Raw genomic sequence first — 26,216 nt, forward strand, 5'->3', positions numbered from 1 at the left:
GTTTGGCAATTTTAAGAGTGCTTCATCCCTCTGCAAAATATCTCACCCTTTTTGACTTTTCGGTGTCTGTCAAGTTCCTATTCTGACCCATGATTTTGCCAAAGGAAAGGAAGTTGCCAAACAAAATCCTTCTCTCAAAAACCCCAGAAGTAACTGAATGATTTTGCACCTTTTTATTGTGTTCTACAGAATGAGCTGATGTTTTTGTCCGAACATCGGCCAAAGTAGGACTAGCTCCCCTGAGTATGAGTTTCCAAAATTCCCTAATACATTTGTCACGTATGAGGCCATGTTTGCAGGAGTCATGTGATTCTTGGCTGGTCTGACGCAGTCTTCGGGACACTGTTTTGGCATGCCTCTGCTCCATTTGGTCGAATGGGATTCGAGCAGAAAGGCATGAGTGTAGTAATTTATCTAGGTCTCGTTGGAAGAGTGTCACAACATGATAACAACGGCAGGGCCAAGAGTTTTGCAAATGGTTTAAATAAAACATGAATTTAATTAAAATTGTAATGCTCAGTGGTCAAGGATGGTATGGTGACAACATTTTTTTATATTGGTATGATGGTGTTTTTGTGACTGTAGGTGCTGGACTGCATCATTTGAGGTTTACCTGCCAGTGAATCCTGTGCTTGTATCTCCAGAGACCCTGGTCTTTTTAGTAAGTTTTACTTTCTTATTTTTTCCATTTATTGATTTTTATAGATTTATCATTTGTACTTTTAGTGCTGTAGACTGATTGAAAAACACATTTCGCATACATTTTTGCCTTGGTCACTCAGTGTTACTTTCCAAACAATAAATCCAAATTTACAGAACTTTTTTTTTTAGAATCACTTTCTTTGCATGTGATATATGCGTGTCATATATAATGAAATGCCAACACAAGAAACGCAAACTACCAGAACCAGCCATATTGAATGTTTTACATTGGAGGCCTAACATACCATATGAGCAACAGGCAATAATCTTAAATAGTGAATAACTCCAGTAATACGAGTGGGGAGCTTTAAACGGTGGAGTACAATCATAGTATACTTTTGAATAGCGAAGTTTGTGGTTTGACCACTGGATATGTGGAATGAGTCTTTCTTCCGAGACACGATTTATTTTGTGGTTTATGTAGGAAACATCATGGCATCAATTCTCAATGATTGTTTGGAAGGTACAGTAATAAAAAAGGTAGCAAACACCTGTACATTTTTGTTTTAATTTAGATTTAATAATCAATGCATATGTACTCACTGTAATTTGCAGTCATGACTAAATTTTAAACCTATTGAAATCAGATGATCTGATCTCGCATAGTTAGAATAAGCTACTAGGGTGTTTAGAATAATACAAGGCATTTGATCTCTGGTCCTACTGATATTTACTATTTTACCAATAAATGGTAAAGGCCCTTCTTTGGCTTATCTACTGGTCATCTTTGCAAAAGTCAGAATGGAGAATTCATTCCAAGCTTTGTTTCAAACTGTAGTTTCTGTCTCTTCTGGTAGCGAACTCGCACTCTGAAATTGAAAAGAAAAAAACAGCCTTAATTTGAATAAGTGAATTTCATTATAAATTGTTAAATAAATAAAAACTTTCATAGCTGTATTCCTCTGCCTCATTGCAAACTTGTCGAGAATCTCTCATCTCATCTCATTTTCTGAACCGCTTCATCCTCATTAGGATCACGGGGGTTGCTGGAGCCAATCCCAGCTGTCTCCGGGCCAGAGGCGGGGGACACCCTAAATCGGTGGCCAGCCGATCGCAGGGCACAAGGGGACAGACAACCATGCACACTCACACCCATTCCTAGGGGCAATTTACAGTGTCCAATAAGCCTACCATGCATGTCTTTGGAATGTGGGATGAAAACGGAGTACCCGGAGGAAGCCCACACAGGCCCGGGTAGAAATGCAAACTCCACACAGGTGGACGTGGCCTGGATTCAAACCCAGGACCCCAGAGCTGTGAGGCCGACACACTAACCACTCGCCCCACTGGGCCGCCTCAATTCTTTTTTATTTTATGTCAACCTTTTCATGACTACTTATTTATGTGTGCACTTTATGGTGAAGCTATAAACCTCATTGTACTTATATAATGACAATAAAGGCATTCAATTCCAAATTATAAAAACTGAGATTGATCTCAATTGAAACAAAACACATTCTCTGGAAAAATTAAAACTCAAATATTTGCACATTTTATACATAACAAATTTACGACAGGGTGCTGTCAGTCTTACCTTATCTCATGTAGTTTTACCACCTCGTTGATCACCACGACCAGGAGAAGGGACAAAGAGACCAGTAGCCAGCCGAGCAGAGGTATATCACCAAGACCAAAGTTCAAAAGGCTGTCCTGGTCATGCCACAACTGGTAATCCACAGTGGCCTGGACAATGTGACTTACAAGACTGAAGGAGAGAGACAATCAGTAACAGTACGTCTGAGCTTGGAATTTTACGAGCCGCATTTCAAGTGGCCCATGTTCGTGCTTAGAAATCCAAAAACAACAAAGCTACATTATGCATGTTGGGCCACATCTTAGCTTTAACTAGTCTGTGACTCAAAGCTTGAAAGTAAAAAAATCAAACCCATTTTCAAATATTGGATAATGCGTGGGCTAAAACATCAGTGGTTATATACTGTAAAACCTCTTTACAGTTTGCATGCATCGTGAACGAACATTATTTTGTCTGAGTCAATGTGAATAGCAAAAAGTCAGTAATGCTAACCAAACACAATGTTAGCCCATGCCAAAAAATGATAGACGCTGGACCCCGAATGCTGAATGCTGTAGTTTTAAAAATATGATCAACTAAATATATATTCACTGAACTCAGGGGAAATTCCGTGTGTTTAGTTTGGTTGAGTGGGTCGCCGTGTTTAAAGTGCATAACGTGACTTGGCATTACAAGACAAAGAATTTGGAAAAATACAGACATTTGACAGGGGCTGGGAGAGCCCAAATGTCTCCAGATTTGAAAAAGAATGCTATTTTACAGGTACATGCAGCCTGGAAAACAACAACCGGTGCTATCCCACAAATCTAAAAAATTGTAAGCCATTTTTGGATTGAAACTTTACTGAAGAGCTAATATTTCTGAATTTGAGTTTAAATTATTTAATAAAAGGACAATACATATTAATGAACACAGTCATACCTCTACTTACAAATGCCTCTAGGTACGAACGTTTCGGGTTACAAAATTTGTATTTGCAAATGAGTGACTCGAGATACGAAAAAGATCCAAGTTACGAAACCCAGACTTTAAGATGATTGACAAAGAGGTTCGCGTGGTAATTGGTATTGAGTTCCAGGTATTTGAGGCACGAACTGAGAATGTGGTTTGGCTAAATGCAGTCTCCCTGAAGGGAACTAAACATCCACCTCTTGAACCAGCTCTTGTTGATCTGTTGGACTTTATTTTACAAATTCTTGCACTGGAGGAGAAGCTTTGTGATGTTAGATTTTGTTAACCAAGATGACATCAGCCTATTTAACAGTAATGTCCCAGTTCAGGCATTATTATTATTATTATTTTTAACATGTGACAGTGATGGTACGTTTCCCTATTTTTTTTCCTGCATTGTTTGGCAGTTGGAAGAAGTTAAACAAGACTGTTTAAACATTTACATCTTTTCTATGATAATATAGATGTTTGACAATAATCACTATTGCCAGATAAGCGTCTGGGTGCCAGTGTTTTTGCTCTCGTATGAAAGCAAAGCGCCAAGTTGACTACATTCAGCGAAGCCAATGCAAGTTCTGTCGCATTTTCAACAATCAATTTGAAGCTTTCCCACACCTCACTCTTACCGGTGCGTGTTTTTCTTTTCAGTTGTCCTGTCTTAAATTTATCCTTAATGTATTTACTCGCATATAAGCCGCACCCTTAAAATTGTTGAATTTTACCATTTCTCGCGTATAAGTCGCCTACTGATTAACAATTTTTACCTCCCTATTTATGGTTTTAATAGGGAGTACAAACGTGTTACTTTGAAGGGAAAATCTTAAGAAAAATCATCACACGTGGTAGTTCTGAGATACTATATGAATCAAGAGCATATTATTAGGGTCAATATAATAATATGCCGTTCTTTCTAAATGCAAAATATCAAAATATTTAATTTGAAAAAATAAATAAGTCTATCCTGATGAGAACTCGATGCTTTTTAATGACAAAAATTACAATTTTCTTACCAGAAGTTTAAGATGTTGTGCCAGCCAAATTGCTTCTAATGTTGAAATATCTCGATTTTTTTTCGATGGTTCATATTACTGCACTTTCGAACAAGAAATAAAAAGAAAAGAAATCAAAGCGGGATGTTGTTTTATTCATAATCACAAATGTACAATCATTTCCTTTCTGTGTTCCGAAAGGTAGGGTGTTGTCTGCACATAGACAAATTAAAAAAGGAAGTAACGTAAGCACAACAAGGAAATATGCCCATAGCGGTATACGTAGTGTTCACCAAGTCTCTGGGTGTAATAATCGCATACACATTACGCAGGTATCAAGGTTTATCTTTAAAAGATCGACTGCAAGACCTTCAATCAGCCTTAACTATTGGGATGTGCTGACATGGTAAACGCAACAGTCAGAGCACGTTTAACTACGGTAACCGTAACTACGGTAAGATGGCGCCCGGAGCAAGCAAAGCAGGCACAAGTAAGTGTACTCGCGTCTGGCCAGTCAGAACACGTTTACTACGGTAAGATGGCGATGCCCTGAGCGAGTATTGACTGGCACAAGTGAGTTTTTTCACATTTTATGCAAGATAGTTTATTTTTTCCTTGAATTATATTCATAGACATCCAAATAAATTTTGTTTGGCATTTTATTTGTTTATCTTTCCTCTATTTTGAAATAAATGACCGTATCGGCTGGATGACGTCATAGAATCGTCAACTTGCAGTTTCGTGTTTTTATGGACATATAAGCCGTACCCTCGATTCAGTCATCATTTTTTTGTCGATATATGCGAGTAAATATGGTAACTTCTTGCTCCTCCATATTGGGGCTACCAGGTCAAAATAGATGCAGATTTGCGGAGGGAAGATGTTAGAATTATTATGGAATATTCTATATGTGTTGTAAACATTTTTCAATAAGTAGTAATGCTATAAATCAAGTCATGGGAAGATGGACTTTTTTCCTGCACAGTCGACTCTTCAAGGGCGAAGGCGTTACGGACACTTCTACCAAATGTTATGACGAAGACTCCAGCAGATTTGAAAATACTGCTTTGTTTACATTAAACTGCTTTGCTTTGTTTACCTTATAAAGAAATTATTATGCTTACTGGTGCAAATAATAATGCCGTTGTTTTGCTTATTGTGCAAATTCTTACGCAGGTGTTCCGATAAAAACAGATTGTTGTGACAGTGTTTTTATAACCTTCATGATGTTATTCGGTTGAGCTTATACAATTGTTCAAAACAGCAGAGACAGTTGTTTTTGCGTATGCAATTGTTTAAATCAGATTACCTTTGAATGTTTTGGTTATGTGCCGCTAAATGGACCGAAGAGTATGCCGCTCGTGAGGATGCACTGTGGACTGAGACGGCGTCACAAGGCATCTCCTTCGAAGTTGTAAGCAGAATTTGTTGAAAGATGTTCTTCCTTTTTTAATTAAATATTACTAATAATGATTTAAAAGGTTTGAATCATTATTCCAACAGAAGATTATTAAGAGGGCGGCGTTCATGTGACGTGCGCAGAGCATGGTCTGGCTCTGCGGGTTCAATTGCAAATACATTACAGCGCCTTCTGGTTTATCCAAATTATTAATTCCTTAGTTTAGTATACATTTTTATAAACATATATATATATATATATATATATATATATATATATATATATATATATATATATATATTTATTTAAAGTCAGTGAGTATATATATATTTTTTATATATTTTTTTCATAAATAGGGGTGACCCTACTTTGTGGTTTTTCGTTTATCGAGGCCATGTCTGGTCAACATTAACCGCGATAATCGAGAGATTACTGTAGAGAGACCTTTTGTTGCCATTAGTTGGTGCTGTTGGGTGTTAGAAAATAACCCATACAGGCCTGTGTAAAGGTGTGACTCTTAATATGCTCAGGAAGTTTGGCTCGAATGTCGGAATACAGCATAGTTATGGTTGTTGAAAATGTCAATAAAAATCAAGGGGCGTCACTGAGCGGTATAACCACGCTCATCTAAATAAAAACTATATAAATATGACAGTTGGCATACAATTTTCATAACATGAAAACGTTGACACGTTGGCAAACACAGGTTGAACTTTGACCGCCAATGGAGGCCATGCCAGGTCACAAAAACTCTTGTTTTGGTAACTTCTGATGACGCAAGTCTTGGGAATGGAGCCACTAAATTTGAGGCGGATATGTAAAGTGTATGTATAAAATGTCTTTTCCTGTGTCTGTTCTCACCCTCTTGCTAATGCGACAGTGAATTTCCAGAGTACAGGATAAATAAAGTTATCTGATCTAATCTAATCTAAAAGGACTAGGATGAGTTCGTTCAAATGGGAAGCATGGAGACGTCCAAAAATCGCTAATTTTTTCAACTTCAACCCAAGATGGCCAACTTCCTGGTTAGTTTGGGAAATGGGTACCGATACTTTTTGTACAGTTTCTCACCAAGTATCGACTTACCAAATTTCATAGCTGTAAATTGAAAAAAAAAACAGAATAGGGAGGCCATTTTATAATTTTAGAAGGGGCCCTGTTGAGTTAGTTTTTGTACGATGTTCCTGTAACGCACATCAAGAGTAAAACAAAACGGCAAAGTTTATTTTCAACTTCCTGTTGAGACCCCTTTCTTTTATTGAAAACTATTTTTTTGTGATGGACCACCTAGACCAGTGACTTAAGGGTCCTTATGTCACGTTTGAGGCCACTAGGTCATTAGACCTTAGAGAAGGAGCCAGTCTCATAAAACAAAATATTTTTTTGCTATCACCTGGTGGCGCTTTGCCTGATCGGAAGCATTTGAAGGCAACTGTGTTGGGAGCGGGGCTCTTGCCAAAACTGTCAAAGATCATAACAATCAAACATCGACCCTGGGAAATATTAAGGATTAAGCGAGTTGCATGTTGCCAAAACTTTGACCCGCTTAAAGGCCACGCCTTCTGAGTGAAAAATCATAATTTTGATAACAATTTTTGTGCAGTTTCGCCAAAAGTATCAACCCACCAAATTTCGTACCTGTACGTTGAAAAAACAGCATAGGGAGGCCTTTATCAAATTTATGTGGGGGCGCTGTTGAACCAATTTTTGTATGATTTTTGTGAAGCTATATCAAATTTTCAGCGAAGTTCTATGCGTCCGCCAAATTTGTAGAAAACTGAAATATATTTAAAAAATTGTAATAAGTTCATTTTGTCTTTTTGTAGTTATCTATGTGTAAAATGATTAGTTTATAACAGACATTGGTGTTTTAGGTCGTTTTGTTACCTGACATGTTTCAGTGTGTTACTTCAGCCTTCATCAGTGTCACTGGTGTAATTGTAATGCGCCTTAATCACCTGCCAGGATTGACAGGCACCCCCGCAGTCCGTTCACCCCTAAAGAATGCTGTTCCAGGTGGTAGAGACCATGAAAGCCCCCTCATCCTTGTTGATGGTCTTCGAGCCTCGCTTGCGGACTTGCCTGTCAATACTGGCAGTTAAGTAACGCCCTCATGGAACGTTAGCTGATTAAGGCGTCTCACAATTATACCAGTGACACTCTTATGAAGGGGGAAGTAAAATGCCAAAACATGTCAGGTAACAAAAACACCACTGTCTGTTATAAATGAATCAGTTAAAACAAATAAGTTAAAAATGTTTCAAAATAATAATAAATAATGCTTAGAATAATAATTGATCCCTTTGCATTGTCTCCCTCTCCGTCTCTACCTCTCTGCCCCACTCTCTCGCTCACTTGTAACTCATGTTCGTGCTATGTGGACACATGATGCTCCTCATGATGCATTCACGGGTGCAAATACCGATGGGTTTTAACTGCACCGTGAGTGTAACATGTTGTGAAGTGGGCTAATAGGTGTGTGTGTGTGTTGCTGACAAAATGATTGCATCTAATGTATATAGCTTGCATCATGGTTGTAGAAAGTGACATCTTCGGCATGCGTTGCAGCATTTCATTGTTATATTATATGATATACCTCTACTGATGCTTCGTAACTTGGACACACTTTCTCATACATGGATAAAACTGCTATAGGCCTGGAAACTTGAGATCTTTTTTGACAGATGGATAATTGATTGACCGATGACAGATCCCTCTCAACTTTGTCCAACTGAGACTGCATGCTAAGAGTTGACTTTATGCGCGTTCATTCGTTTGGTTTGCGTCAATCGATGAATTAGTGGGGCGGCCTGGCACGTCCATCTTCCCAATTTGCGCCAATCAATATGCTAGTGCGTGGATCCCACATGGCACTTTACTTTAGGGAGCGTTGATGTGAGGTGTCAAGGCAAAGCAACTCCAGAATGAGCGTGTTGCAGCATTGATGCAAATGTATTTCATTTTTCTTCATTTGATAATTAATAATAAATAGACAGGGTGCTGAGAAATATTGTCTATCTTCCACTGTCAAGCAATTTTAAGGACTGTATGCAAAATTTAAGCATTTTTAAACCTTGAAAACACGACAGTAAAATTCAAACATTTTGAAGAATTTCAAGGACCCGTACGGACTGGACCCTCTATATTGTCTGACATTTTACTGGCATTGGAAATTATTTGGTGAATATGATCGGGACTATATTACTCCTATTATAGAATAAACTGCCGGGCTACAACGCCATGCCTACGCGCGATAGCAGTTTAGCGTTAACACAATTTATGTCGTCAAAAGTCTAAGCGCATGAAACCAAGCAAATTTCAGCAAGGTGTTATGTTTCCAAAACTTGAAAGCAATAGTAGGAGTCTTCTATTGAGATTTTAACTGTACATTCAAGGTGCAAGAGGGTTGGGTTTACAATAATGTGAAGGAAAAGGTAAAATGACCTCTGATCCAAAGGAGACTATAACTTACACCACAGGTACAGTGAGACACCACCAGGAATTGCTGAAAGGACTCTTTCGCCACAGAGACTGAGAACGGTGAACATAACAGAGTGAGATGACCACTGAAAAAAGAAAAAAAACCACAAACAATTGCTGGTGTCTCTTCCCCCCCAAAAAACTAGGGCTGCAAGTAACTATCAAGGACCCTTGATGCCCCGTCATCTTTATATTTGAATTTTGAAATGTGGTCAAAGGTTGAAAAGTTGAAAGGGGGCCGAATACTTTCACAAGGCACTGTACCCACCCACCCAAACCACCCGCCCGCCCGCCTCGACCCTTTTACTTTCAGTGCAGCAAACTCACTCCAGAGGTTCAGTAAGGATCTATATATGTACATTCATACATTCATACAAATACACACACACACGCACATGCACACACACACACACACACACACACACACACACACACACACACACACACAACATAAAAAGTGCCTTGCAAAAGTATCCGCCCTCCTTGAACTTTTCAACCTTTCACCACACTTCAGGCTTCAAACAAAGATACACCTTTTTATTAAGAACAAAAACAAGTGGGACACAATTAGGGTGAAACGAAATCTATTGTATGTTTTATACTTTTTTAAGAAATAAAAAACTGAAAAGTGGGCCATGCAATAATATTCGACCCTTTTACTTTCAGTGCAGCAAACTCACTCCAGAGGTTCAGCGAGGATCTCTGAATGATCCAATGTTGACTGATGATGATGAATAGAATCCACCTGTGTGTATTCATGTCTCCATATAAATTGCACTTACATTTTCTTTAAGCAACCATTTCGGAAAAGTACCAAATTTCCAATTTAAATGCCTTGAAATTCACACCATCCCTACGGCTTCTGCCATCCTGATTCAACTGCACTGTAAACCGGAAGAATTCGGTACCATGGGTGCATTGTGAATCATCAGAGTTACAAGTTCTGAGAATGATTCATCTTGTGCGACTTCAGCGTGGCAATCGATTCGGAATTGATTGCATCGGTAGCCTCTATCGCTTTAACATATATCTTCCAACAGAACAATGATCTAAAACATGAAGCCAAATCTACAATGGAATTGTTCACAAATAAACATATCCAGGTATTAGATTGGCCAAGTCAAAGTCCAAACCTGAATCCAATCGAGAACCTGTGAGCAGACGTGAAGACTTCTGTTCGCAAACACTCCATCCAACCTCACTGAGCTAGAGCTGTTTTGCAAGGAAGAATGGGCAAGAATTTCAGTCTATTGATGTGCAAAAGTCAGAGAGACATACCCCAAGCGACTTGCAGATGTAATTGCAGCAAAAGGTGGTCCTACAAAGAATTAATGCAAAGAGGCCAAATAATATTGTGCAGAATAATATAAGCGATGTCTAATGCCCTAAAATGGACTCTTAACTCACTTATGTAAGCCCCCGCGAATCTTGTAAACATCTTCCCAGGGAAGTGGTGCGTCTTCACCAAATAAGGACGCAAGATTGCAGAGGCGCCCTGCTTATATCTGGCTATATAAGACGAGCGTGTTCAATAAAATTTGGGTTCTTCCTCCTGACGCTGAAAGAGCAGATCGTGCTGATTCTTACTACCATAACCTACCTTTTAGGTTTATGCTTGTTTAAAATATCCAATAAATTTTGTTCCACGCCACAATTGTGTTCTGCTTGTTGTTGATTGTAGACAAAAAAACTTATATATTTGTGTTTGAGGCCTGAAATGTGGCAAAAGGTTAAAAAGGTCATGGGGGCCAAATACTTTCGCTGTACCGCTGCACTTGACAATTTGGAACCAATAGCAAATGTGGGTGAGCATAAATACCATGGTAAAAGTGTGACAACTTACCTGTATGTAAGACCAGGAATCCTGTCATGACCTTTTGCGTCAGCAGCAACCCATTTGACAGTTTACTGAACCAACAAGGAGCATGATTTGAGGAGCTAAAGTAATAAAAGAAAAGCAGTCAGTTTCCTACAATTGCTGAATAAGCATATATTTTTTATTCAGAATCAGTTAAAGCTGATGATGCTATGCCTGATGGTCATTCACATACACATTCCTCACTAATGAGAGTTAAATCTAGTGACCCCTTTAACCACAGTTTTAAAAAAGTGCAATTGGGATGTACATTGCTTTACTAAAGACTGTATGAGAGATATCATGATAGATGGAGTGAGATACTATTAAAGAACGGGAGAGATTCAGATAGGTTAAATTTTGTGAAACTATGATTTGGATCAATTTAGTGTGATTCCAATTCTTAAGTTGAACATCTTTTTAAATTCATATAAAAAAAAATCTTGACTTAAAAATTAATAAATTAATCCGATTCTGCCAAATGTAAACTAAATAAACAAAAAAAAAACCTGTTACTAATTTTATATTAGTTAACATTTTCTGACAGTTCTGAAAAGCACCTCAAAATTTAAGGTAACTTTATAAAGTAATAGAGACGGATAACTTATTAATGCGATAAAAAATTTAAGCTATGTTAAATGATGGTGTATATTTTCTATCATGCTCCATCTCATCTGATCTCATTTTCTGAACCGCTTTATCCTCACTTGGGTCGCGCGGGTGCTGGAGCCTATCCCAGCTGACTTCGGGTTAGAGGCGGGGTACACCCTGAATTGGTGGCCAGCCAATTGCAGGGCATAAGGAGACAAACAACCATTCACGCTCACACTCATACCTAGGGGCAATTTAGTGTGTCCAATCAGCCTACCATGTATGTCTTTGGAATGAGGGAGGAAACCAGAGTGCCCGGAGAAAACCCACGCAGGAGAACATGCAAACTCCACACAGAAAGGTCCGAACCTGGAATTGAACCCAGATACTCCCACTGTGAGGCTGACGCGCTAAACACTCATTCGCCGGGCCGCCCCATGTGAGGATGTTGGAATGCAAACTCCAAAGAGGTAGACGTGACCTGGATTTGAACCCAGGACCCCAGAGCTGTGAGGCGCTAACCACTCGCGTCACTGGGCCGCCCAATCATGCCCCAAATCCTTTTTATTCTCCACAAAAGAGTGTTTGTTGTTTATGTTTGGGCATATGCCACCCATAATGGTACTCTAGTCAAAGAGTGCAATGACACCCAAGTTGAAACAAAGTAATTTAAATGCAGATGTGAAAGACGCCCGGAGTCATAAGGTCTGACACGGGAGAATGGTGCAAACCTGACCTGGAATTGGAACTGTAGGCAGACGCGAGAGCTGGCCTGAGCGAGGTAGCGGCCACCAGGGGAGTTTAAGTGCGACTGTCCGACCAAAAGCCCCTTTTCCAGGTACTTTTTCATCATCCCATCTTCGCCGAGCTCTAGGTGGCTCCTCCAGTGAGTTCCAAATTTGAGTGAGACCCTCATTTGTCAAGTTCTAAAATGTTGTTTCTTAGGTTTTTCTTCGTGAGCATAACATAATTTTAAGGTATTAAGTTGTGTGTTTGCGTATGCACTTATGTTTATTCAGCTGCAAAACATTTTCCTCCTTCTAACCAACGCACACGCAATTCCACCCCATTGGAAAATGTCTTCATGCATGTCTTCTAATTATAAAGGCTTAATAAATCTTGTTCTCATTATTTTTCATGTTTTGTTTTTCTCACATATCATATTCAAAATTGCGATATGTTTATACTTTTTAAAGGGTTTCGGAGGTAGTATTGGCGACCTTGGAATGGATTAGGGCTTTTGTATGTAAAATGCATTTCTACTTAGGAAAAATTCAAGTTACGAAACCAGTTTTGTCATGAATTAATTTGTAAGTAGAGGTACTGCTGTAGTTTATTAATAATCTCGTTCTTTGAAAACTCTTACCTGGCTGTAAGTATATGCAGGCAATTTCCAGTGGCATTTTCAAACATGGTTAAGTTTGCGCTTTTGAGACAGACCTCCTGAAGTGTGAATCCAAAGGCCAATAGATAGGCACAAATTGTCAGACCAAACTTCAAAACAAAGCAGCCAAGGAAGTAGTTCTGAGTCTGGCAAAAACAAAAACACAGAGGAAAAATATTTTCAAGTACATTTTAAAAACCTGACCAACTTATTATTTCGCGTCTTCTTACCAATGACACGTGGCAATTCAATGCAAAACATGTTCAAAAGTCAAACAACAACTTTACCATGAATATCCCAATGGAAATAATCTTGTTTAATATAAGAAAACACAGGTCCTTTAGGACTGTAATAAGTTCTTACTAGCTGACTCAATATAAATAAAACCCAGTATTTCCCCAAAGTACCGTATTTTTGGCACTAATATAAGGTGCAACTAAAAGATTTTAATTTTGGCACTAGTAAAAGGTGCAACTAAAATATTTCATTTTTCTCAAAAGCCAGCAGTATGCCTTCTAATTCGAAACGCTTTATATATGGATCGATATTGGTTAATCATTTATTAAATTCCCATTAGCACAGTTTCATCTAGTGGATGTATATTACAATCCTCCACTACTACTACTACTACGACTACTGCTAACATCAGTACCTACTACCACTACTAATACTAACTGTCTGTTGTAATCCACTGTGCTTTATATATGAAACAAATTTTAAGATAGGCCATTTATTGAAGTTGCCCCTTATGGTGCGGAGTATTTGGTACATTGTACATATAGTAATTGCTATTTCAGAATTATTAATATATTTTTGTATTTCAAAACTGTTTCACCAAATCAAATATTATTATTATTATTCCTCGAGTTCAGATATACACACCCATTACTTCATGAAGCAATTGAGATAAAGATGTTGTTTTCATGCAAGATGTAACTTACATATACAGTCGTATGAAAAGGTTTGGCAATCCCTGATCATTTTCAAGTTTTTCTTTGATCAATCATTTGTTGTTTGGTTCAGCAATTTCAGTTAAATATATGTGTGCACCAAATCGGACACGACTAAATGCAACGCTCGGCAATACATGAGGAATTCAAGGAGAAGGTAGCCGAGGAGGAGGCAGCCACCATCGCAACAGCACAAATCAGAAAACGGGAGAAACGAACTTTCCGACTTCGTGGAAAAAACATCCTGAAAAAGTGTTCACGAGTCGCGCCCACTTTGATGACGTTTGTCCCGTGCATTTTAGAAACATAATAAAAAGTCCTCAAAGGCAATCGTCTTTGTAGTTTCCCCCCCCCCAAAATGTTTGTCATCCAGCACTGCAGAAGCAGGTAAGAACCAGTAGTGACTTATAAAATGAGTGTAAAATTACATTTCAAAGAAATCACAAAACATTAATGCTTGTTGTTGATTAATGTTGTTGTTTGAATTCTTAATGCTGTGTTTATTAAATGTGTGCTCATGTTAGTGTGCTATCTCTTTGTTGCTTCCCGGTAGCTTTCTCTTCTTCCCATGCGTTTTAACATAGGTTTGTGTATATGTGTATGTGTATGTGTGTGTGTGTGTGTGTGTGTCTGTGTATCTGTGTATCTGTGTATCTATATGTATCTATGTGTATCTATGTGTATCTATATGTATCTATATGTATCTATATGTATCTATCTGTATCTATCTGTATCTATCTGTATCTATCTGTATCTATCTGTATCTATCTGTATCTATCTGTATCTATCTGTATCTATCTGTATCTATCTGTATCTATCTGTATCTATCTGTATCTATCTGTATCTATCTGTATCTATCTGTATCTATCTGTATCTATCTGTATCTATCTGTATCTATCTGTATCTATCTGTATCTATCTGTATCTATCTGTATCTATCTGTATCTATCTGTATCTATCTGTATCTATCTGTATCTATCTGTATCTATCTGTATCTATCTGTATGTATCTGTATGTATCTGTATGTATCTGTATGTATCTGTATGTATCTGTATGTATCTGTATGTATCTGTATGTATCTGTATGTATCTGTATGTATCTGTATGTATCTGTATGTATCTGTATGTATCTGTATGTATCTGTATGTATCTGTATGTATCTGTATGTATCTGTATGTATCTGTATGTATCTGTATGTATCTGTATGTATATGTATGTATATGTATGTATATGTATGTATATGTATATATATATATATATATATATATATATATATATATATATATATATATACACAGACACTCCTCAACTTACGAACGCAATTGGTTCCGAGCGATTGTTCATAAGTTGAATTTGTTTGTAAGTTGATTTAGTGCTATATTTTGTATTATAATTTATGTTTAAGGCCTATATAAGTATATTGAAGGTTTATATAAGTGCATTTGTATGTTTAAGGCTTGTATAAGTAACACGCATTGGTTTGTACTGAAAAAAAAAACATTTAATAAAATGGAGAGAATATGTACAGTACTGTAGAGAGATAGATTTATGTATTAGAAACTGGCCAAAAGAAGCGACCTAATGACGATTGCACAGTTTTCTTTTTTTTTTCATCATAAATGATGCAGTAGCACTGTATGGCATCATTCAATTGATTTGCAAACTTTGTGCAACGTTCAATATTTGGGTCCTGCTGCTCGATCTTTCTGTTTATAAATGGTACTGAATGTGCAACGCTCACCACTTTCTGACGCGCATCAAGCTTCGTTATTATTGCCACTCGTTTCAAATGAAATGGCTTGCCTCTTCCTTGCAACTCCCTCAATAGAAGCCTTTAGCTTTTTACCAACCATATTCAATATTGGATGCATGAGATATTTAATGATACAAATGAAAAAGGTTCTTTGCACACTGGAGATACATTCACGCACTTCCGCATTGCAACGAAGAAGGTAGATGCTGGGTGAGCTGAGCTCTCACAGCGCCAGGCGTCGGTATTAGCGGCGGAAAGAAGTACTACTCCGAAAAAGACGCGAAATACAAAATTGGACTTGCGAACATTTTTGGACTTAAACGCAATTTGCAGACATGTTCGTATGTACCGTTGTTCGTAAGTTGAATGTTCGTAAGTAGGGGAGCGTCTGTATATATATATATACACATATATATATATATACATATATATGTGACATACTAGAGTGTTTGATCTATTAGTGTGACATACTAGAGTGTGTGATTTATTAGTGTGACATGCTAGAGTGTTTGATTTATTAACGATTGCATGTAAAGAAGCTATGACGAGTTTGGATTGAATGTGTGTATCGGTGTTCGATTGGTGATCCTTGGATCCACATGGCAAGTGTGGGGCATGTTAAAGTAGATCGGTATTCGATTATTGATGTCTTAGCAAATAGCTTGAAGCACGGGAGGTGTGTTGAATCATTACAGTAAAAGTTTGGATTGAACTAACAACAACATCTCGCTGTTCTGATTATTTCCCCCTGTGTGTCAAGGTATGCTGTTTGTTGTAAAGGCTGTTTGAGTTTGGGGTTTGTAATATACACTGTTTAGCGTGTGAGAAAAGAGATAATGGTTATTAATGTTTATTTACTTTTGAATTACGGGCGTGAATGTGAGAGTCTCGGGGCACGCACATGGAATAGCATTTAGCACGCTACCTTCGGCCACCATTATCGTTGACAGTGTCTATAACGGTCATAGAAAGGATGTTATATTGTTGATATTGCATTGTTTGCCCTGTTGAATAATAGTAGGACTACTGGAAGTTGTAATGGGAAAAGATATAACAAGTTATGACCGTGTGTTGAACGAGTGTGTGTGTGCATTGGGTTTTGGGTTCTAAAGTGTTGATAATATATATATTTATATATATAGGTGTAATTGTACATTATGTTTTGGGTTCTAACGTGTTGATAATGTATATATATATGGGTTTAATTGTATGTTATGGGTTTTTGTGTTAATAGATTACAGTAAAAGTTTGGATTGAACTAACAACAACATCTCTCTGTTCTGATTATTTCCCCCTGTGTGTCAAGATCGAATGCAGGGTGTAACATTTTGGAGGCACCGCTGGGATTGCTGTTCAGATGTCCAGTGTCCAAGACCTGCTCACTGAATTCTGAGCCAGCTAAATCCCCCCAAACACTACAAACCAGGCAGATGGCAGTGAGAGGAGGTGTTGCTGTTTAAGAAGAACTGGAAGTTGGCGGTTGAGTACTTGTCATCTGAGGCCTACGAGATCATCAGAGGGACAGTAAAGACGTGCCAGTTCAGAGTTCACTCCTGTACAGTCAACAGAGCTCCTAGATCGTCAACAAAATGGAACAGTTACTCGAAGAGGTGGTAGGAACATTGAACAACCTGACGGAAAATAACCTACTGGAAATATGTGATTTTCTTAACATATTAAGAAGTGTTAAACGGAAATCACGTCTATCATTAGTGGCTCACATTGTAAAGTACCTAGAAAGAGAAGAACTAGAGGAAGTAGAGGATGAAGGCATGTCTGAATTGTTGAAACTGAAAGATAAAATATCAGATATGAAGCATGAAGTCAAAATAGATGAAAACGAAAAGCAAGGATCAAGATTGGAAGAGACTCCAATAACTTTGCCCCAGCTACCAGATGCTGCGGACCCTCAAGGGGGTGTGTCTCCCCAGCCCCAGCCAAGCTCATACTGGCGCAAGGACTTCAAAATTGCTGGCCAGATAGGTGAACCAGGCCAAAGGGACAAGCTGACATTCTCCAGCCTTGTTCATCAAATTGAAAATGGACTGAATAGGGGTTACCTAGATGTGGAAATTATTGATGCAGTTATCAGAGCTATCTCCCCCAGTTTGCAGCTACGTAATTATTTGGAAGAGAAACCTAACCTCACTCTTCCCACACTCAAACGCATCCTACGCGCTCATTTTCAGGAAAGGAGTGCTACCGACCTCTATGTGCAGTTAGCTTCAGAAGTGCAGCATATCAAAGAGACTCCTCAAAGTTTCTTAATGCGAGTCTTAGTTCTTAGGCAGAAGGTACTGTTTGCATCTCGAGAATCAGAATCAGGAATCCAGTACAACCCAAGTTTAGTCCAGCGTATGTGCTTGCACACGATACTCACTGGTCTCCAGAGTGACAGTGTTAGAGTAGATATGCAGCCTCTCTTGCTGAACTGTAAGACTTCAGATGAGCTTTTGCTAGAGCGGTTAAATGTAGCCTGTGCTAATGAAACAGAAAGGAGAAATAAAAAGAAGTTTAGTACCCCACAGGCAGCGACACATATTAGCAAGGTGCACTTAGAAGAACTACGACCTACCAATTGCCCTGGAGAAGAAAAACCAAAAGTGTCCCGTGAGGTACGAGCGGAGTTGACTGAACTTAAGGCAAGTGTTGCTTCTCTTAAAGATCTCAGTGCAGAGATAGCTCAGATCAGAAAGACACTACAGCAGGCTATGTTTCAGCCTCAGTCCTACCTCCCACCTTCAGTTAGAAGACCAGTTAGGGAGCCCCAGCCACCTTTTGAAAAACAAAATTACTACAGCAAGCCCCAGCACTCCCCTGGAACACTAGCCGCCCTGCTTATGTCCCAAGAAGGTGTTTTGCTTGTCAGCAGGGAGGGCGAGATGTGAAGTGCACACATTGTTATCGGTGTGGGAGTGGAGAACATTTCCAAGCTGGATGTAAAATCCGAGGAGGCAGACCACTAAAAGAAGAGACTATAGCAGAGCTAACTCAGGAAAGGGAAGGTGTGGTTCGTGTGCTTTGTGGCACACCCAGTCCACAGGCCATCGTCAATCCTCCCAGCATGCAGCAGCAGCAGGTGGGAACTCAGCAACACCTGATGGTGGAACCTGCTGATTCAAAGGCAAAGATCAGACGACTTAGACAAGAGCTAGAGGAGAGGAATGAACAACTGCTGGACAACAGACACCAGCAGGAAAACATGGAGGAAGAAATAAAGAGGCTCCAGCAGGAGAATTTGAAGCTGCTCGTAGACGCCCGTGCAGCCCGCGCCTATCGCGATGAACTGGATGCGCTGAGAGAACGCGCAATCAAAGCTGACAAGCTGGAGTTATACAAGGCCAAAGTGGAGAAAGGGAGACAAGGGATGGAGGAGGCGTACACCATTGCCACCGTGAGTGTACGAAACGCTGCAGAACGAGGTAAAAAGCACTATGACACCAAAGTGAGGAGCTCCGTGCTACAACCAGGAGAGCGCATCCTGATAAAAAACCTGACACCAGAAGGAGGAAAAATTGACAAGAGTATGGAGAGAAATAAACAGCAGCCGGTATCTCATCTTCAAGAGACAGACCAAGACAGTGGTTACGAAGATGACTTTCACTACGAGCCCCTCCAGGTGCTAAATGAGAGAGATGCCCAAGGGATGGAGTCTGAGCACAGGCCACTGCCAGCGAATCGGAGACTCGGAGTGAAGGGCCCTGCTTCCGGACCAGTACAACGAGAAGATGACTATCAGCGGGAGGACCTGCCTGGTGAGGGAACAAATCTGGCTGTTGAAGATCCTCGTGATGATCATTTATCAGAGACCTCTCCGCCAACCACTGTGAATGAACCTGAGGCGTTGACTTATGAACGGCCAAGAAGGGAGAGACATCCACCACGACGAACGACCTATGATCAGCTTGGTGTCCCCTCCTGTTATAGTACTCAGTCACCACATCAGCTGCTACCTGCTTACCCTGCACCAGGAGTGGTTCCTTGGTTAGTACACCTGCAGCCATATTACATTCAACCACCCTTTATGTATGGACTCCAACAGGCTTGAGCCTACAAGGGTGGCATGTATTATGCGAACATGGACTGTTACGACTGTGATTACAGTTTCCATCCAGTGAACGTGGACCGTACGAGTTGTGGATTATATTTGAACTGTGGCCCTTGCCGCCTGGAGTTTTCATGAGTATCAGTTTACAGAAGAGGATGTGAAATGACAAGTTCGCTAGACTGTTCAGCATAACAACCAACAAGGGGAAGATATTTGGAATATACTGATGTCGGGACGACATTTGTTTTTGTGGGGGAGAGTGTGACATACTAGAGTGTTTGATCTATTAGTGTGACATACTAGAGTGTGTGATTTATTAGTGTGACATGCTAGAGTGTTTGATTTATTAACGATTGCATGTAAAGAAGCTATGACGAGTTTGGATTGAATGTGTGTATCGGTGTTCGATTGGTGATCCTTGGATCCACATGGCAAGTGTGGGGCATGTTAAAGTAGATCGGTATTCGATTATTGATGTCTTAGCAAATAGCTTGAAGCACGGGAGGTGTGTTGAATCATTACAGTAAAAGTTTGGATTGAACTAACAACAACATCTCGCTGTTCTGATTATTTCCCCCTGTGTGTCAAGGTATGCTGTTTGTTGTAAAGGCTGTTTGAGTTTGGGGTTTGTAATATACACTGTTTAGCGTGTGAGAAAAGAGATAATGGTTATTAATGTTTATTTACTTTTGAATTACGGGCGTGAATGTGAGAGTCTCGGGGCACGCACATGGAATAGCATTTAGCACGCTACCTTCGGCCACCATTATCGTTGACAGTGTCTATAACGGTCATAGAAAGGATGTTATATTGTTGATATTGCATTGTTTGCCCTGTTGAATAATAGTAGGACTACTGGAAGTTGTAATGGGAAAAGATATAACAAGTTATGACCGTGTGTTGAACGAGTGTGTGTGTGCATTGGGTTTTGGGTTCTAAAGTGTTGATAATATATATATTTATATATATAGGTGTAATTGTACATTATGTTTTGGGTTCTAACGTGTTGATAATGTATATATATATGGGTTTAATTGTATGTTATGGGTTTTTGTGTTAATAGATTACAGTAAAAGTTTGGATTGAACTAACAACAACATCTCTCTGTTCTGATTATTTCCCCCTGTGTGTCAAGATCGAATGCAGGGTGTAACATATACATACATATATACATACATATATACATACATATATACATACATATATACATACATATATCATACATATATACAAAAGTGAAAGAAAACATGTAGCAGGTTTTAAGGATGTCCAAAAGCAAGGGTTTTTGTAATTTTGCAGCTTGACGGTAGAAGCCACTTTAAAAAGCTGATAAATGCTGCATGTGCGCCTGCATAGTGCTGCAAAAACTGTAATTGTTTGTGGTCGGAAAGTTTTGCAAGTGTTAAAACAACTGGGTCAAAGGTCAAAAATGTGACCACAGGGTCGATTTGAATTGATTTTTTGGAAGAACCAAAGTGTCCAAAATCGAGGGTTTTTATTGATTTTTAGCAAGACGACACGTATGACCTGGAAAATTATGCACGTGCAATGTTGTCCTGGTCATGTTGCTTTTACAAAACAGAGTGGTTTTGATCTGAAAGTTTCGCAAGTACCGATAAAAATGGCCCAAAGTTGCACTTTTGAGTCCAAATTCAAAAATTGGTTGCGGTTCATCCTAGAGGCATAATTTGCCAACTTTTGGTGAAAACCGCATTCAAATCGGACGTACTGGTCTTGTCTCCAATTCAACCAGACCTCACGCACACGCGCACACACATTCTCAGAAATAGTCATATGTATAGATAAGGGGGGAAGGTGAGGATATTTCACATTCTTCTCATATATTTGCTTGCAATGAAGAAATGCTTTGCTTTACTAAAAAACTTACTTTGCTCATCATTATTAGTTGAATATTATATGTTTGCTTGTAACGAGGTAAATGCTTTGCTCCTGATAACCTTAGCTAGTCTAAACAAAGAGGAGCCAGAACGGGGTGGACACCTAAAGTTTGGCCTTCACTCATAAACTTTACTCCGGGAAGTCTAAACAAAGAGGATCCAGAACGCCTTGCAGTGCTGCGAATTGAATCTGGGAACTGCACCTGCGTCCAACACAGAATCCACAAGACTAACAGACCTTCTTCATCTGTTTTGACTCTTGACTATTGATATCTCACTTGTGTTTACCCCCCCCCTCACCCATTAGAGTTGAGATGTACATTGTAATCAGAGCACTCGAATGTAATAAAACAACAGAAAATATGTGTAAAGTCCGAACAGAGTTGGGAGGTTGACTCAATGGCCGTTCACCTTGCAAGAGAAAATTCCAGAAGACTGTCTTTTCCTCTTTATTTGTGCGTTCATTTGGGAACGCCTATTGGTGAACCTAACATCTTCATATGCTTATAACTGTCATATTTAACAAATACATATCTTGATAGTTTGACTTGTGTACTTGTATTTTTGTATAGGTGAGGAAACATGTAGTATGGTAGTAATTATAGGGGTGATCTATCTCGGATTGGATTGGATTTAATAACTTTATTCATCACGTATTCGTTGTCACAGTAGCAAGAGGGTGAGGATGCAGAAATAGGAAAGGCATTTTAGACATAAATAGATAGGTAATAAGTAAGTTAATAAATAAATAAATATATATATATATATATATATATATATATATATATATATATATATATATATATATATATATATATATATACACACGTTTACATACGCATTTATATACATACATACATACATATATATAAGCACATATACATACGTCAGTGGCGGGCCGTGCATTTCACGCCTGGGCCTTCAGTAGTGCTACGTGTGAATCAACCCTCAACAAGTATTTTATGTCTATAAAACCTTTACTGTAGCTACAGCTGCGACACATAAAAATAATCAATAATAACCTCAAAATTTTAAATATTATTTTGGAAAATAGACACATTTTACTTCACAAAAATTCTTTTTATTTGTACACAAAATGCATCCCCCTTTCTTTTTTCAAGAAAATTTCAATTACTCTGTGTTACAGATTACACGTGCGTTTCAGGTCCATCAAGAAGTTTTTTTCTATCGCCATCAAAGCTAATGCTGACAGTCGAGTCTGTCCTGTTGTATTTCTGGCATAAGTTTTGATTCTGTTTCGGGCTGAAAATGTCCGTTCGACAGAAGCAGTGGACACGGTGGTCTCTGTCAAACCCACTAATGTGTACAGCCGCCCCATGCTCTCACTCAGATCGAAAAGTGTACCGTGGCTCTGCGTTAAGATGTAGAAGGCTGCATGTGGGAAAGTTTTCTGGTATTCCCAAAACTTCTGCGGGTCGAAGAGGGAGAGAAACATCAGTCTTTCGTATTCCTGATATCTGGTCCGCGTCTGGCAAGTAATATTGTCCAGAATCCTGTCGTGGAGTTGGTGGTAGTGCGCGTGAGAATCTTGCGCTTGACCTCTTTGTGCGCTTGGAGCACCCACCCTGCATTCAGTGGCCTCGTAGATTTCCTCATATCGGCTCCTCTCGCGCTCAACTGTGTCACAAAACTCCTTTACTCTTGCAGGACAAAACTGTACATCAAGTTTGTTGTTCTGTAGTATTGAAAAAAGCACATCTGAATGCTCAAAAATGCCATTAAATGTGTGAAGCAAAAAAACCTACGTAGGATTGTTTTGTCATTTTGTCCTAAGGCTTTATTATCCTAGGTTTCAAAATAATACAAATTGTGCTACAAAGTTTAACTCTTTGAAGCAGAAATGTTTTTTGCGGGTCAAATCCATTAAGAATCATCGCGGCCAATATTTCAAAGATTTTATATATATATATATATATACACATACATTTATACATGTGTGTATATACATATATATATACATACATATATATACACATATATGTATACATATATATATATATATATATATATATATATATATATATATATATATATATATATATATATATATATATATATACCCAAAACCACAAAAATGGCGGCGCACACGGATGCAGTGGCTTTTTGCTCTCCAGTTTGGTGTTTTCTTTTCTCAATCCTATCGTTATTTACCAACATCTGCGAGGCAAACTTTTCCTACAGTCGCCACGACTTAATTGCTATCGGAAGGAGATGCGATATATCCGATGTCACAACGAACTACCAACGAACCTACGATATCCCCGAGGGCATCTCGAGACCTCCGGGATCTCCGTGGATAGTCAGCCCACTCAAAGCACGTCGAAGGAGGCGACGGCGGCGGAGAGAAAGGAAGCAAAAGCGCGGTTGTCGGGCGGGCCTTGCTGCTAAGCTAAGTCAACAACCACACCGAGCACCGCTTCCGAGTATCGTTTTGACCAACGCCAGATCCATCACCCACAAAATGGATGAGTTGGAACTTCGAATTGCTACCAACAGCTTTGTTAAGAACTGTAACATTATTCTCATTTATATTCTGACGCTGCGGTATCGCTAGCTAGCTGAACGCTTTTTCGGAACGATCGTTCAAAGGAACTAACAGGCAAAAGCAGAGGAGGACTGTGCTTGTTCATACATAATGAATGGTGTGGTGACAGTAGGATCATTGACACTCTGTTCCCCGGACTTAGAGCTATTGGCAGTACGATGTAGGCCCTACTATCTACCGAGAGAGCTAACGGTCGTGATAGTAACGGCGATCTATATTCCTCCTGATGCTAACGTCAACACGGCATTAAACCTCCTGCTAATGGCTGTAAAGAAACAACAGTTTGACCACCCCGATGGAGTCTGTATTGTTGCTGGTGACTTCAACAGAGCATGTTTAAAGACTGTTCTACCTAAGTTTATCCAATACGTAAAATGTCACATGAGGGGAGACAAAACTCTTGACCATGTTTATTCTAATATCAAACATGCTTACAAAGTCACTTCCCTCCCTCACCTAGCTGGATCAGATCACCTCTGTCTAGCCCTCACCCCAGCATACACTCCATTCTGGAGGCTAACAAAGCCACAAATAAAGACAATAAAAACTTGGCCCGAGGATGCCCTTTCTCAGCTGCAGGACTGTTTTTTCCGCACCAACTGGGAACTCTTTGAACACGACAACCTCCAGGACTATACGGACGCTTACTATATCAAAAACTCCATGGACGACGTCACTAGAAATAAACAAATACGGGTTTTTCCTAACCAAAAACCCTGGATGACCAAGGAGACACAGGGACTCATCAAATGCCGTAACACCGCTTTCAGATCAGGGGACAAGATGAAATATAGAGCTGCCAGAGCTGAGCTGAAAAGAGGCATTAAAAAGGCCAAGGCAGAATATACTAAGAAAATTGAGGAGCACTTCACAGAAAATAACCCAAAGAAGATGTGGCAGGGAATACGACATATTACCAAATACAATAACAATAATATGTCTGTTAACGCAGATGCCTCGCTAGCGGAGGAACTGAACCGTTTCTTTGCCCGCTTTGAGACTGACAAATCAGACCCAGTCTCAACACCCCCGCCACTACCCTGCAGCAATACACTGAAGTTCCAGGAACAGGAAGTGAGACTGGAAATGCGGTCTGTGAATACCAGGAAGGCTGCTGGACCTGATGGAGTACCTGAGAAGGTGCTCAAAGCCTGTGCTGACCAGCTGGCTGGAGTCTTCACAAAAATCTTCAATTGTTCCCTGCAAGTAGATGGTGCAGCCCCGGGCACATTACTGTGAAGGAGCGACTCTGCACTCGAGATATCGAGCTAGTAGCTGTTAGCATCAGGCCGTTTTACATCCCCCGGGAGTTCTCGCACGTTATCATAATAACTGCGTATATACGTCCCTCGGCCGATGCGACAGTCGCCCGCGAGCTGCTTCACGCCACTGTGTCCCGGCTGCAAACGTCACACCCCCAGTCTCTCCTTCTTATCGCTGGTGATTTTAACCATGCTCCGTTGGCTTCTACTCTCCCCACCTTCACTCAGTATGTGAAGTGCCACACCAGGGAACAAAAAACTCTGGACCTGCTGTATGCCAACACAGAGGAGGCATACAGCTCAGTCCCCCTCCCCCCACTGGGCCGCTCAGACCACAACCTGGTCCATCTGATCCCCACCTACATCCCTATGGTGAGGAAAATAAATCCTACCACGAGGATCATACAAAGATGGACCGAGGAGACCAGCATGGTACTGAGGGACTGTTTTGAGACCACTGACTGGGTGGTGCTGTGCAATTCACATGGTAAAGACATTGACAGCTTGACCCACTGCATCACAGATTATATTAACTTCTGTGTTGAGAACATTGTACCCTCCAAGAAGGTCCGTTGTTTCTCCAACAATAAGCCGTGGGTCACCAGGGATCTAGGGGCCCTCCTGAACAAGAAGAAGAGGGCTTTTAGGTCTGGGGAGAAAGAGAGCCTGAAAATGGTCCAGAAGGAGCTGAAGAGAGAGATAAGGAAGGGAAAGACCATCTACAGGAGGAAGCTGGAGAACCAACTCCAGAGAGGCAACACCAAAGAGGTCTGGAGGAGCTTGAGGACCATTTCGGGCCATGGAGGCAAGAGTGAGAGAGACCCGGAGTCCGGCGGCAGGGAGTGGGCCAATGAAC

The 26,216-nt window shown here is 39.8% G+C and overlaps 3 protein-coding genes across 14 annotated transcripts in view; 2 read left to right on the plus strand and 1 right to left on the minus strand.

The window, feature by feature from the left end:
- LOC144092406 (carbonic anhydrase-related protein 10-like) overlaps window positions 1–5,828 on the plus strand; it is a 101,476-nt gene extending 95,648 nt beyond the window's left edge. For 5 of the 8 annotated variants that reach the window (XM_077625144.1, XM_077625149.1, XM_077625153.1 and 2 more), the window contains one exon: window positions 586–5,824. In XM_077625144.1, coding sequence (XP_077481270.1) covers window positions 586–623 — 38 coding nt within the window. In that variant the 3' untranslated portion in view covers window positions 624–5,824. Of the gene's footprint in view, window positions 1–585 lie in introns of all 8 variants that reach the window. The other 3 variants (XR_013306016.1, XM_077625151.1, XM_077625150.1) reach the window with 3 other exon arrangements.
- Window positions 1,201–26,216, minus strand: part of tmem94 (transmembrane protein 94) — a 201,013-nt gene continuing 175,997 nt past the window's right edge. For all 5 annotated transcript variants that reach the window (XM_077625143.1, XM_077625142.1, XM_077625141.1 and 2 more), the window contains 5 exons: window positions 12,868–13,031; window positions 10,899–10,993; window positions 9,048–9,141; window positions 2,237–2,407; window positions 1,201–1,511 (listed from right to left, as the gene is read on the minus strand). In XM_077625143.1, coding sequence (XP_077481269.1) covers window positions 1,439–1,511; window positions 2,237–2,407; window positions 9,048–9,141; window positions 10,899–10,993; window positions 12,868–13,031 — 597 coding nt within the window. In that variant the 3' untranslated portion in view covers window positions 1,201–1,438. The remainder of the gene's footprint in view (window positions 1,512–2,236; window positions 2,408–9,047; window positions 9,142–10,898; window positions 10,994–12,867; window positions 13,032–26,216) is intronic.
- On the plus strand, window positions 16,074–20,652 carry LOC144093056 (uncharacterized). Its single transcript, XM_077626321.1, has 2 exons — window positions 16,074–16,346; window positions 16,893–20,652. The coding sequence occupies exon 2, from the start codon at window positions 18,651–18,653 to the stop codon at window positions 19,632–19,634; it is 984 nt and encodes a 327-aa protein (XP_077482447.1). The 5' UTR covers window positions 16,074–16,346; window positions 16,893–18,650; the 3' UTR covers window positions 19,635–20,652.

This window comes from Stigmatopora argus, chromosome 18 (assembly GCF_051989625.1).
Source record: "Stigmatopora argus isolate UIUO_Sarg chromosome 18, RoL_Sarg_1.0, whole genome shotgun sequence".
Lineage (NCBI taxonomy): Eukaryota > Metazoa > Chordata > Actinopteri > Syngnathiformes > Syngnathidae > Stigmatopora > Stigmatopora argus.

Bases quoted from the DNA above. Each gene is read 5' to 3' on its own strand.
- LOC144093056 (XM_077626321.1), top strand. From the start codon at position 18,651: ATGCAGCAGCAGCAGGTGGGAACTCAGCAACACCTGATGGTGGAACCT.